Source organism: Maniola hyperantus, chromosome 11 (genome assembly GCF_902806685.2).
Source record: "Maniola hyperantus chromosome 11, iAphHyp1.2, whole genome shotgun sequence".
NCBI lineage: Eukaryota > Metazoa > Arthropoda > Insecta > Lepidoptera > Nymphalidae > Maniola > Maniola hyperantus.
This window is the reverse complement of record NC_048546.1, coordinates 14,919,673-14,933,858: the sequence shown is the minus strand read 5'-3', so window position 1 is coordinate 14,933,858 and position 14,186 is coordinate 14,919,673. Positions and strand designations below refer to the sequence as shown.

Genomic DNA, 14,186 nt, shown 5'->3' with positions numbered 1-14,186 from the left:
AGGCTCTTCTTAAGGGAAAACTATCGTCAAGCTAACGGCCGAATTGAAAAAAGCGTAAGAACCATTAAAGCGACCAATTCAGGATCAGACTTTTATTTTTTGGGTTTGCTAAACTTTAGAGCATGTCCACGCGATAGAATCAGTTCTCCAGCTGAACTGCTCATGAGGCGCAGATTAAATACCAGGATTCTGGCGCATGAGCAATCCCTTAGACCCTGCCGTGATAGCACCTCGGATCACCAAAGCATCTTATGTAAGCTGGCTAAGAGTAAAATTTATTACGATCAGCATTCGCGACTTTTGGTTGACCTCGTACCGGGCCAGAATGTTGTTATGCTCGATGAAGGTTTCATCCTTCACGTTTCGTTAACGTAAGCATGCTGTAGTAAAAAGTGCAGCGCCTCATCCGCACTCGTACTTTGTCAACGACAATGTGTCCGGGAGGCGATACAGACGAAATAGACGTCACCCGCTTCTCATGCCTGCAGTTGAAGCTTGCGCAACGGAGGAAGATAAGTGAAGTGAAGCAGAAAGTGACAGCCATGATATATCCCAGGATAATATTCTACTGCTGCAACTACCGCGGTCCATGATAATGAGAATAAAAAAAATTAATAGCGTGTGATTCAATTCAAATAACCATATGAGCTTAATATGAGGTAGTTATTTCGAAATTAAAGACAGACACATCAATTTCATTTATAAGTACAGATAAAAGTTATCTCTTAATGAAATTCGTAAGTTAAAACATGACTTAATTAATGTTATCGAAATATATATAAATAAACATAATTTATATTTTATAGCAGACAAGTGTACGATGGCATCACAAAATATTGAAATGAATGATTCAATTCAAGTAGTGCCAAATAAAAAACTGAATTTAGATAATGTGTTGGTTGAAGAAATTGGTCAGTTTGGGAGGTATCAGATCAGAACATTACTGTTAATAAGCATTGTTTTGGTATTTGCGGGGTGGTCAGCTACGGAGTACATATTCACTACTGCGAGGATTAAAACCAGGTAACGAAGCATGTATTTCACTCAAATCAAACAATGTTTGGGGTTTCATGCCCGGACACGCGACTCTAACTTTTCGGTGTTATAAGCAATTAAATTTTAATATCACTTGCTTTAACGGTGAAGGAAAATATCGTGAGGAAACCTGCATGCCTGAGAGTTCTTTATAATGTTCTCAAAAGTATCTAGTTCTCGTAGCTTTAGTTTTAAGTTTGCGAAATAATTATCACCACTATATCTTAGAAATCCAACATCTGACTTTCAAAAACAGTTATTAATTACCTATTTTGAATAAATCATTTGACTTTGACTTTGACTTTGTATGTGAAGTCTGCCAATCTACACATGGCCAGCGTGGTTAACCATGGTTAACCCCCTTCTCATTCTGAAAGGCAAGACCCATGTCTATTATGGTTTTGAAATTATGATTCAGTTCTTGTGTCTAGGTAGAAAATGAGTTGTCTCTTTCAAGCGTTATTTTATTATTGCCGAGGAAAAGAACAATATTTTGTTTTTTAATATTACAGATGCCTAATCCCAGAGTGCGAGAGTTCGGAAGCTGCAGAGTTCTCTCCTACATGGATTCTAAATGCTGTGCCAAGTAACGGCGATTCCTTTGACAACTGCCTTCGCTTCGAATCTATCAATGAGACTGTGCGGAACGACGAATGCCCTGCAGAATGGTTCAACCGGACAACAAGTGTCGGCTGTAGTGAATATGTGTACGAGAATACCCATACCATCGTTTATGATGTGAGGAATTGTTTCTTTTGTATACTAGCTTATGCCCGTGCTAGATTTTCATCAGGTAGATATAGGTAGATAGAGCCAGAAAATAAATAATCTCCCAGAGCCTAGACTTTCATTAGTTACCATTGGCTTGGGCGTGGTTATTAATAGAAGACAAAATAAAAGATTTTACAAGTAAATAAACACCCTCTAAATCAAAGTTATCTTTTCCATTTCTCATTACTAGCTGATGCCCGCAACTTCATCCACATGGAATTGGGATTTTGAAAATCCCGTGGGAACTCTTTGGTTTTCCGGGATGAAAAATAGCCTATGTTACTTTCCAGGTCTTTATCTATACTCATACAAAAAATTACGCCAATCCGTTACACCGTTGCGACGTGATTGAAAGACAAACCAACAAATACACACTTTCGCATTTACAATAAGGGCTGTGACTTAAGGTTCGTACGCATCTGAGCGGCGCGGCGCGGCGCTTCAGTGAGCTTCACGTCGCGGCACAGAGCTTCAAAATATCATTTCTATCATTTTGTATGGCGCATATCGCACTAGAGCGGCGCGGCGCGGCGCTTCACCGCGCGTTGCCGCGCGGCACGGCTGGAGAGAATATTTTGAAGCGCACCGAAGCGACGCGCAGTGCAGTGACGCTAGTGCGACATACCCAGCGGCGCGGCGCGGCGCTTCAGTATGCGTACGTCGCTCGAATAAGATACACGCGCATCTTGTTAGGTATTTAAAGTACAGGCAAGAATCGGCAAGATAGACCTCAAAATAAATAACGTAGGTTTAATTTTTGACACATGACGTGTTCCTCATGCTCTTAGAAGTATATCCTCAAAGGTCCCAACCCCTAGGATGTCGGCTTCCCCCCTTCCCAGTGTCTAAATGTATAAATGTCTCTCCGAGCGTTATGAGAAAACATCAATGGTAAAAATAATCCTGATTAAATAACTATAATATATTATGTACATATTATACCTACCTACTTCATCTAGGTAGAATTAATAGTTTCGGAAATATGCCTACCTATTGTTGTACTTGTGTTTATATTATACTAGCTTATGCCCGCGACGTCGTCCGCGTGGACTACACAAATCTCTAACCCCTATTTTACCCCCTTAGGGGTTGAATTTTCATAAATCCCTTTTTAGCGGTTGTCTACGTCATATTAGCTAGTTAGCTAGCCAGCATGCCAAATTTCAGCCCGATCCGTCAAGTAGTTTGAGCTGTGCGTTGATAGATCAGTCAGTCAGTCACCTTTTCTTTTATATAGGTATTTAGATATAATATGTACCTGTGTTTACCTGCCTATTTTATATATTCTATTGCACATAAAACAAAGACATTTTGCGAAAATGCTTTTTCTAATGTAATTTCCACAGAACCTAAGGGACTAGCTGATGCCCGCAACTTCGTTCGCGTAGATATAGGTTTTTTAAAAATCCCGTGGAACCTTTTTGATTTTCGGGATAAAACTAGCCTATGTGTAGGCACACATAGGCTACTTTTATCCTACAGGGTATAATCTATCTCAGGTATATAGGTACGAGTAGGTAATTCCCGGAAATGTGCTCACCTATAGAAAAATCTAAATCCACGCGGACGAAGTCGCAGGCATCATCTAGTTGCATTTTTTTTTAGATTTTTAATCCCGTGTGAACTCTTTGATTTTCCGGGATAAAAAGTTGCCTACCTCTGTCAATTCCCGGAATGCAAGCTACCTCTGGTCCAAACTTCATATAAATGGGCCTTTAACAATCCCGTGGAAATTCTTTCATTTTCCAGGATAAAAAGTAGCCTGTCCTTCCCCGGGATGTAATTCAACTTTGTACCAAATTTCATCAAATTCGGTTAAGCTGTTGAGCCGTGAAAAGCTAGTAGATAGACAGACAAATACACTTTTGCGTTGATAATAATATAAGTATGGATATGCATAAATATTTTTTTATAATTTCCATAAAAACTATCATCATCATCATCATCATCAACCGATAGATATGTCCACTGCTGGACATAGGTTTCTTGTAGGATTATATTACCGACCTGTGTGGTATACCTATTGTTTCTAATGTAATTTCCACAAAAACTATTAGGCAATCGCATAAAGAATTTTGTCTTTGACATTCTGAAGTAAATGTGAAATGGTACAGAGTCATTAAGAAGGCGAGGAAACAAAATGTGATATCCTTCTTGATAGCGTGACTTTGGTATGTCAGCAATCCATTTCTTCTTCTTTTTTAGGGTTCCGTACCTCAAAAGGAAAAACGGAACTCTTATAGGATCACTTTGTTGTCTGTCTGTCTGTCTGTCTGTCTGTCTGTCTGTCTGTCTGTCTGTCTGTCTGTCTGTCTGTCCGTCTGTCTGTCAAGAAACCTACAGGGTAGGTACTTCCCGTTGACCTAGAATCATGAAATTTGGCAGGTAGGTAGATCTTATAGCTGACATTTGGGGAAAAATCTGAAAACCGTGAATTTAGGGTTAGATCACACAAAAAAAATTAAATTGTGGTCATGAACTAATATTTTAGATTAGTATTTTCAACTTTCGAAGTGAGTGACTATACCAAGTGGGGTATCATATGAAAGGTCTTCACCTGTACATTCTAAAACAGATTTTTATTTATTTTTATGCATCATAGTTTTTGAATTATCGAAATCATACGACTGTAGTACGGAACCCTCATTGCGCGAGCCTGACTCGCACTTGGCCGGTTTTTTCTCTTCGATAATTCGTTCTTCTTCTGCACAACAAAGAAATAATAATCAAATCCTCTTCACTGTCGCTCATCTTGCGACGTTGTTGCTCGTACGCGAACGGGTGTAGAAGTGACGCGCAAGTGACGCGAGCTGCCGCGTACTGCAGTTGTAGTGCGGTAGGCACCGTCGAGCGGCCTGAGGTGACGCGTTCTGCAGTCGGACTGAAGCGCCGCGCCGCGCCGCTCAGGTGCGTACGAACCTTTAGAGCACATTGTGATAGACGATATGTCTGACGTTAGAGACATAGAGAGGGAGCGCAGGGCGTTGGCGATCCGGTGTAATATGCTAGCCCGCAGGTTTGCACAGTGTAATAGAAACGTAAAGCTAGAGTGCCGACTGCCGAGGGCTTCATGGAGTGAGGTCGGGGAACCCAAACGGCGTTCGCGTTGCTCTGCTACGCCCGTGCACTCCAGGAGCACGTGCGTCGGTGTTTCTGCAACCTCCATGCAGCCCCTGCACAGAAGACTGTCGGTGACACCTATAACGAAAAGGTGTTTGTTTAGTGGGCTATGCCCTGTTGTGAGTCCCACCACCTTCCTAAGTTTACCTCTGTACAGGCAGAGTAGTTTGTTAGTTTGCCGTTTATCCATGTTGGGGAAAGCCTCTTTGGCTTGCCTGCAGTCTGTTGTGTTTGCCCATAGTTGGGAATGATCTTTTAGTGTTAGTTCATGCAACCAGGTTTATACTCACTGAAGGGTGTGGGTACGATTGGTTCTGGCCCGGTCACCTTCAATGTCGTAACTTTCGTGCTAGTGCGTCAGCCGCTTCGTTTCCCTGGTCTCCATCATGTCCTTTGGCCCACCTTAGTCTATTGTTACTAACACATTATGGATGAAATATCTGAAATAAATGTTTATTATTATTAAATACAGGCTGAACAAATTTTTGAAACAAGATTTTTGAAGCCTGTTCCAAATTATGAAATAAATTGAGTTTTCTTATCTTGTTTTATTCAAGTATGGCTTGGCCTGTGAAGAATGGCGCAGAGTTTTCGTTGGAACGGCTCGTACATTTGGAACTTTCTTGGGTCTTCCGATCTTGGGGTTCACGTCTGACCGCTGGGGTCGTCGATTCGCCCTCAGCCTCAACGCCGTCAACACGGCGTGGGTCAGTGTGCTGCGCTACTGGGCCTATACTTACTACGGCTTCGTCATTTCTGAAGTGGTTGGAGCTGCAATTGGATCTGGTACCTTCTCGTGTGCCCACATTTTAGGTAACAACTAAACAATTTTCTTTCTTTTCAAAGTTTTGAAATGAAAACTTCTTGTTGTGATTTGATTTGAAACTCGGTGAATTTAAAAAACAACACTTAATAGAGACAAGCACATACTTCTATAAGAGTATGCCTCCGAGAAAATGAGATAAAATACAATACAAAGACAATACAGAAATAGAATAGAAAATAGAATACATTATTTCCTATTTTTTCATACTTTAATTACCATAAGCATCTCGCGTGTAATTTCATGAAATTGAAAACTTGAATTCTTTTATATATGTAATGTACTTGATAACATAATGTAAAATCAACTTAGTAACAATATAACATTAAATAAACCCTACTCATGATATCCTAAATTTATGATACCTACTCATGATACTCTAAATTGTCTCATTCTCTCATTATTTAGTTTTCTGAATGTTTCACCTTCACCGGGTGTGGAACAGCTGCACCCAAATTTTAGCTGTTTACTATTTCAAAATGTGACTTATCTTTTTTGACAGTTATGGAACTAGTTGGACCAAAGTATCGAGTTGCAGCGGGAGCAACGCTAAACACTTGCTTCTCCCTCGCTCAAGTCCTTATGGCTCTTATAGCTTGGGCCATTCCCAACTGGAGGACTTTAACTCTCGTTCTGTTTACGCCACAGCTGATTACTATATGTTACTTTTGGATAATGCCCGAGTCTGTCCGATGGTATTTGAGTAAAGGGAGGTACAAAGATGCCGAAGACCTTCTGAAGAATGTCGCTCGAGTAAACAAGCGGCAATTGTCAGAGGAGTCGTTACAGTCATTGACAGAAAATGCAGAAGCAGATAAAAAACGAATCGCTTCAGAGAAAGAAACAAAAGAAAAAGAACCTTGGCTGATTGTACTGGTGTTTCGGAACAAAGCGATCCTCACAAGATGTTGCATATCGCCAGTGTGGTGGTTCACTAGCGCTCTGGTTTACTACGGCATGTCGGTTAATGCAGTCAACATGTCTGGTAATCAATATCTTAATTACATGGCAGTGGCTGCAGCAGAAATACCTGGATACTGGATAGCTGTAGTGCTAATGGCTAGAATTGGCAGGAGGCCTGTTCTTATTGGCGCTTATTGGATATGTGGCGCTTGTCAATTGGGATATATTTTCTTGCCTCTAAGTGAGTTAGTGCAAATATTTATGTTGTTTAAGTCATTTTTTTTAATTTATACTCTCTTCTGTTGTAAGATGCTTGTTATACTAATGGAAAGTTTGCTTTAGATTTATTAACGACTGTATTTTTTGTTGTAGATATGTTTGCCTTGTCCCTGATGATGTACTTGATCGGCAAGCTCACCATAGCTGTCGTGATGATGTCGTTGTACATATACACCTCCGAGATCTACCCCACTCGGTACAGACACAGCTTATTTGCTTTTTCTTCAATGTTGGGACGAATAGGTGCTATGACGGCTCCGCTTACTCCAGCGTTTGTAAGGGACAATTTCATTTCCTTAATTTTGTTCTTCTTTTATTATTTGAAATGTGTGAAGATTCCAAATTTCAATAGTTTATTAAATTAATATTTTCAATTTCGGGCATACAGTTTTTCGTTGTTTCGCTTCGAAAAAAGTTCAAGTTTACATTCAATGATTGAAATTATAGAGTTTATGTATTTAGTTGGCCAAAACCGTACCTACGGATTAAAGAAAAATTAATTAAAAAATAATAAATTATTAAAAGTGTACCTAATATGTACACCGTTTTATTCACCAGTTTTAGCCAGTTGCAATCAATGTATTTTTCTAGGCTTTCTCTTCTGTGACGTTTTATATTAAGTACCTACTAACTAAATTATACAAGAGATGTACAATATTTTTAACTTATTTCCAGGGTGCAGCGCTCTTTGAGAAGTTTCCATCGGTATTGTTCTGCGGGTTTGCCTTACTGTCTGGTGCTTTAATGTTCCTAGCCCCAGAGACCCTCGGCACCAGGCTGCCTGACACCATGGAGGAGGCTGCAGTGATAGGCACAAAGACGGTAGATCCTCGAGTGTGAACTTTTGAATAGACCAAGGTCGTCTTTTATGAACTGTCAAATCGTAGACCTGACCAGGCGCTCCAAGTACTTTAAAAAAAAAACTTTACGAGTATTTTTGAATTCCACTGGTTCAAAATGCCTTCCCTACAAAAAAAATGTAGATCACCAATTTTTTTTGTAACTAAGAATATTTTGTCTTACAAAAATTATGTTGTATTAAATATAATGAGAGGATACTACAGTAAGAATAATTTCCTTTTCGTTTTGAAGTTCGTGGTCGTGAAACCACGTTGTTTTCAAATATACATTGCGCGTATTGCCCTTTTTGTAATACAAAAATTCTACCAATATCTGCCGCTTCAACCCATATGAAGATTGCATATACACTAACCTTGGACATTAATTTTCTCCGACTTACCTTAACACTAATGTAACAACGGCATTTTATTTTAATGAAAATATTACAATAAAACTTGAAGCTAGCCTCATCTTATTACTATACAAATCATGCTCGCGTGGATTGGTGCAAAGAATACTGGCTGCATTTCCGCGCTGGGCAGCCAGGCTGATCCGTTGCTAAAAAAATGATGCAGGCCTTCTGTCACCAGATGAGGCTAATAATCTCCACGGCAAATGGAACTAAAATATAACTCTCAATAAGAGTGGCATACTTGCGCCGCTTGCCGTTTTCAGCTGTTTCTGCTGCGGCTCCCGGTCTTGATGCTGTCTCCCTGATATGAAAATAAATTATGAAATTAAAAACTGCATTTGTCAGAAATCGTGGTACAGTTGTCAACTCGCACCACAAGATTGAGAAGTTACAAAAGAAAAAGAAAAGAAGAATGTTAAATTCAATAAATTTATATGTTAACATAGTACTAGCTGTTAACATGTAGTTAGTTCTGACAGACTAGACTAGACTGTATCATAACTGAATCACACGTCTTTAAAATTTTGGTCTGTCTGTCTGATTGAACGGGCTAAACGATTTTGACGGGACTTTCACAAACCAGTAGAAAACTAACCTAGGAGTAACATATTATAAACAGGCTATTTTTTAACCAACTTTCAAAAAGGAGGAGTTCTGTTTTTTACACCAAAATCTTCGAGATTTCTGAACCGATTTGCGTATTTTTTTAATCGATAGAGAAACTGCGATATTCATAAAAAAATTGGATTCTAATTCCTCAATTCTGATGCTGCAGGGGATCTGACCACTAAAGCTAATGAGACTGTTTAGAAACTGTTGCTTATAAATTGATGTTGGAGGTACCTACCTATCAAATAAAGACTTTAGCGTTGAACTCAGGGACCCAACTCCTCAACGCTGATGCTGTAAGGAATCGCATGCCTAAATCGTGGTGATCCTTCCATAATATCCAACTAACATAACATTCCTATTTGCGGCTTTGAAATCGGTCTGTTACTTGCCAGTGGGATAGAAGTGGAGAAGGCGGGTAGAGAGGCGCGAGGGGTGCAACGGATCGACCGGATTTTTTTGCATGGATGTAGTTAAGTAACATAGGCTACTTTTATACCGGAAAATCAAAGAGTTCCCACGGGTTTTTTAAAAAGCTAAATCTACGCGGAAGAAGTCGCGGGCATCAGTTAATTTATTATTATGTAATGCAATAAAAGACTTGCAAACTTAAGAATATTTTTATCTTAATGCACTTGTATAATATTTAAGACTAGATGATGCCCGTGGCTTCGCCCACGTGGGTTTTAGGGTTTTGAAAATCCCGTGGGAATATTTTCCAGTGCAAAAAGTAGTCTTTCCGTTGTAGCCTGTCCCCGGATGCATGATATGTTTGTACCAAATTTTGTTAAAACATTTAAACCGTTGATTCGTTAAAAATCCCGTGGGATCACCATGATTTAGGAATGCAATTCCTTACAGCATCAGGGTTGAGGAGTCGGTAGGTATCCTCCAATACCACTTTGTAACCGACAGTTTCTAAATCCCATCAGTTTTCGTGGTTAGGTCCCCTGCAGCATCAGGATTGAAGAATTTGAATACAATTTTATATGGGTCGCAAAGTTTCTCTATCGATTAAAAAAAATGCAAATCGGTTCCAAAATCTCGGATATTTCGGTGTACATAGGTAGAAGCTAGCAGCTCCTCCTTTTTTGAAAGTCGGTTAAAAAGAAGCCTATGTTACTCCTTCGTTAATCTTCTACTTTTCTGTAAAAGTCCCATCAAAACAAGTATAGCCGTTCCGAAGATTATGGTACAGGTCAAATAACCAGATGAGCTTAATGATTTAATGCTGATTTACAGACAGACACTTCAATTTTATTTATTAGTATAGATAAAATTTATCTCTCTATGAAATTCGTAAGTTAAAAAATGACAATAAATGTTATCGAAATATATATAAATAAACACAATTCATATTTTATAGCAGACAAGTGTACGATGGCATCACAAAATAATGAAACAAAAGACTCAATTGATGTAGTGCCAGATAAAAAAGTGAATTTAGATAATGTTTTGGTTGAAGAAATTGGTCAGTTTGGGAGGTATCAGATCAGAACATTACTGTTAATAAGCGTTGTTTTGATATTTGGAGGCTGGGCAGCTACGGAGTACATATTCACTACTGCAAGGACTAAAACCAGGTAACGAAGCATGTATTTCACTCAAATCAAATATTGATTAAAAAAATTGGTCTGGTGGGAGGCTTCGGCTCTAGTAGTAGTAACTACCCTACCGGCAAATCCGTGCCGCCAAGTGAGTTAGCGTTCCGGTACGATGCCGTGTAGAAACCAAAGGGGCATAGGTTTAATAAAAACTTCCATACCCCTTCCAGGTGAGCCAGCTTCCATCATCACTTACCACCAGGTGAGATTGCAGTCAAGAGCTAACTTGTATTTGAATTAAAGAATAAATGTTTGGGGTTTTGATCCTCTTAGTTTTCGGAGTTATGTGCGTTTTAAGCATTTAAATAACTTGCTTTAACGGTGAAGGAAAACATTGTAATGAAACCTACATGCCTGAGAGTTCTCTATAATGTTCTCAAAAGTGTGTAAAGTTTGCCAATCCACACTTGGCCAGCATGGTTCACCATAGCTAAATTCCTTCTCATTCTGAGAGGAGACCCATGTTCAATAATGGGTTGAGCGTGATGATTATGATAAATAATAATTAATTATGGTTCGTTTTAAAACACTTGGTAATTATAGACAGATTTTAACGACGATAATATCTATGGCATACCTATATCACATTTTTAATAATTTTACTATATACATTTGAAATTAAATCGAAAAAAAGTCAGAAGTTATACCAACGCAGTTTGATGATCCATAAGGAGTACAATTATTGTAAACTTGTCCATCCGTTCGTCACGGAGAACGATTTATACACGTACTATTATGGTTTTGATATCATGATCCAGTTTTTGTATCTAGGTAGAAACTGAGTTGTCTCTTTCAAGCGTTAGTTTATTATTGATAAGGAAGATAACAATATTTTGCTTTTTGATATTACAGATGCCTAATCCCAGAGTGCGAGAGTTCGGAAGCTGCAGAGTTCTCTCCTACATGGATTCTAAATGCTGTGCCAAGTAACGGCGATTCCTTTGACAACTGCCTTCGCTTCGACTCTATCAATGAGACTGTGCGGAACGACGAATGCCCTGCAGAATGGTTCAACCGGACAACAAGTGTCGGCTGTAGTGAATATGTGTACGAGAATACCCATACCATCGTTTATGATGTGAGGAATTGTTTCTTTTGTTTTTAATTTTATTTTAGATTTCCAAAAATCACCAGTCCTAACGTTGGCTATAAGCTTGAATGGAAATAAAATAAAATTTTAAGTGCTTTTGAATCGTCAAATATAGGTTTTACAGCATTAGTTCAGAATGCCCGTGATACTTTAGAAGCACCAGCAAGAAACGCGGAAATTGCTATTTTCAAAAATTCAGTTTTCAATTACCTACTATGCCATGTGCGATCGCAGTCTCGTACATCGACAACGATTTTTTTGACTTATACTCGCTTGACTGCAATCAGACCTGCAGGCAAATGAAGGTGCAACTGAAGATGCACCTGCCTAGAAGATGTCTATTAACTATTATAAATAATATCTATCCCGGCTGTACTCCCGTGTCTAGTCGACGTTAGCCCGACTAGTTTCGGGTACGACGCACTACATACGTTGCGACAAGGTTTCCGTATTGTCCCGGGAAAAGTTTCTAGTACCGCGGAAGATACGAGAAGCGATCCAAAGCGACTTCAAGGTACCTATATTTAAAGTGGAGAGGAAACTGATAGACTGGAAGGGTATTCCATATCCTAGTGGTTTGAATTAATTAACGGCTTCTTACGGATCTGTGGAATTTCGACTAAGTACGGGTGCAGACCTTGATGATGATTTGCGATAGGATAGTAGAAAGGTGAAGGAAGAACCAGGTTTGACCTGGTTGAATCTTGGGCATCCTCTTGGAAATAATCCTCTAGATTTAGAATACCGATAGACAGGCAACTTATCGCCGACTTTCCAAACTTTGAATTAGTAACCAACTGATGACGAATTTAATACAAGCTAAACAGATTTTTATAACAAGATCAAAGTCAAATCTCTTCCCAGTCGTGAAATAAATTGAGTTTTGATTTTTTTATTCAAGTACGGCTTGGCCTGTGAAGAATGGCGCAGAGCTTTCGTCGGAACGGCTCGTACATTTGGTACCTTCTTGGGTCTTCCGATCGTGGGGTTCACGTCTGACCGCTGGGGTCGTCGGTTTGCCCTAAGCCTCAACGCCGTCAACACGGCGTGGGTCGGTCTGCTGCGCTACTGGGCCGATACTTACTACGGCTTCGTCATTTCTGAAGTCGTTGAAGCTGCAATTGGATCTGGTGCCTTCTCGTGTGCCTACATTTTAGGTAACAACTAATTAATTTTCTTACTTCTCGAATTATTGAAGTACTTCTTTCGTACCTACCATTAAGCTTTTATACTAGATGAATGATGTCTACTCATGACACTCTAAATTATCTCATTCTCTCAAAATTTAGTTTCCTGAATATTTCACGTTCACCGCATGTGAACAGCTGCGTACAGATTTTTAGCTGTTTCATATTTCAAAATGTGACTTATCTTTTAAGTTTTTTGACAGTTATGGAACTAGTTGGACCAAAGTATCGAGTGGCAGCGGGAGCAACGCTGAACACTTGCTTCTCCCTCGCTCAAGTCCTTATGGCTCTTATAGCTTGGGCCATTCCCAACTGGAGGACTTTAACTCTCGTTCTTTATGCGCCACAGTTCATTACTATATGTTACTTTTGGATAATGCCCGAGTCTGTCCGATGGTATTTGAGCAAAGGGCGGTACAAAGATGCCGAAGACCTTCTGAAGAACGTCGCTCGAGTAAACAAGCGGCAATTGTCAGAGGAATCGTTACAATCATTCACAGAAAATGCAGAAGCAGATAAAAAACGAATCGCTTCAGAGAAAGAAACGAAAGAAAAAGAACCTTGGCTGATTGTACTGGTGTTTCGGAACAAAGCGATCCTCACACGATGTTGCATATCGCCAGTGTGGTGGTTCACTAGCGCTCTGGTTTACTACGGCATGTCGGTCAATGCAGTCAACATGTCTGGTAATCGATATCTTAATTACATGGCAGTGGCTGCAGCAGAAATACCTGGATACTGGATAGCTGTAGTGCTAATGGCTAGAATTGGCAGGAGGCCTGTTCTTATTGGCGCTTATTGGATATGTGGCGCTTGTCAATTGGGATATATTTTTTTGCCTCAAAGTGAGTTAGTGTAAATATTAATTATGTTGTTTGAGTCATTATTTAATTTATACTCTCTTGTGTTGTAAGCTGCTTGTTATACTAATGGAAAGTTTGCTTTAGATTTTTACCTACTGTTTTGTTTGTTGTAGATATGTTCGCCTTGTCCCTGTTGGTGTACCTGATCGGCAAGCTCACCATAGCTATCGTGATGATGTCGTTGTACATATACACCTCCGAGATCTACCCCACTCGATACAGACACAGCTTATTTGCTTTTTCTTCAATGTTGGGACGACTAGGGGCTATGACGGCTCCGCTTACTCCAGCGTTTGTAAGTGACAATTTCAATTCCTTATTTTTATTCACTAATTTGAGCTGCGTGTTGATAGATCCGTCAGTCAGTCAGTCAGCTTTTCCTTTTATAAATATATAGATAATTATATAATATTTTTAACTTCTGTCCAGGGTGCGGCGCTCTTCGAAAAGTTCCCATCGGTGTTGTTCTGCGGGTTTGCCTTACTGTCTGGTGCTTTAGTGTTCCTAGCCCCAGAGACCCTGGGCACCAGGCTGCCTGACACCATGGAGGAGGCTGCAGTGATAGGCGCAAAGACGACAGATCCTCGAGTGTGAATTTTACTTACTAACTTAAGAACAAAAACAAAGGTCGTATCTACGTGAACTATCAA

The 14,186-nt window shown here is 39.6% G+C and overlaps 2 protein-coding genes across 2 annotated transcripts; both read left to right on the top strand.

Moving 5' to 3' along the window:
- Nucleotides 1-431: 431 nt before the first annotated feature.
- Nucleotides 432-7,771, top strand: LOC117986733 (organic cation transporter protein-like). Its single transcript, XM_069501995.1, has 7 exons — nt 432-516; nt 807-1,023; nt 1,548-1,773; nt 5,484-5,739; nt 6,252-6,893; nt 7,025-7,206; nt 7,607-7,771. Exons 1-7 carry the CDS (start codon nt 432-434, stop codon nt 7,769-7,771), a joined length of 1,773 nt encoding a protein of 590 aa, XP_069358096.1.
- A 2,401-nt stretch (nt 7,772-10,172) lies between these two features.
- On the top strand, nt 10,173-14,130 carry LOC117986731 (organic cation transporter protein-like). Its single transcript, XM_034973603.1, has 6 exons — nt 10,173-10,375; nt 11,249-11,474; nt 12,388-12,643; nt 12,877-13,518; nt 13,650-13,831; nt 13,966-14,130. Exons 1-6 carry the CDS (start codon nt 10,173-10,175, stop codon nt 14,128-14,130), a joined length of 1,674 nt encoding a protein of 557 aa, XP_034829494.1.
- The last annotated feature ends 56 nt before the right edge of the window (nt 14,131-14,186 follow it).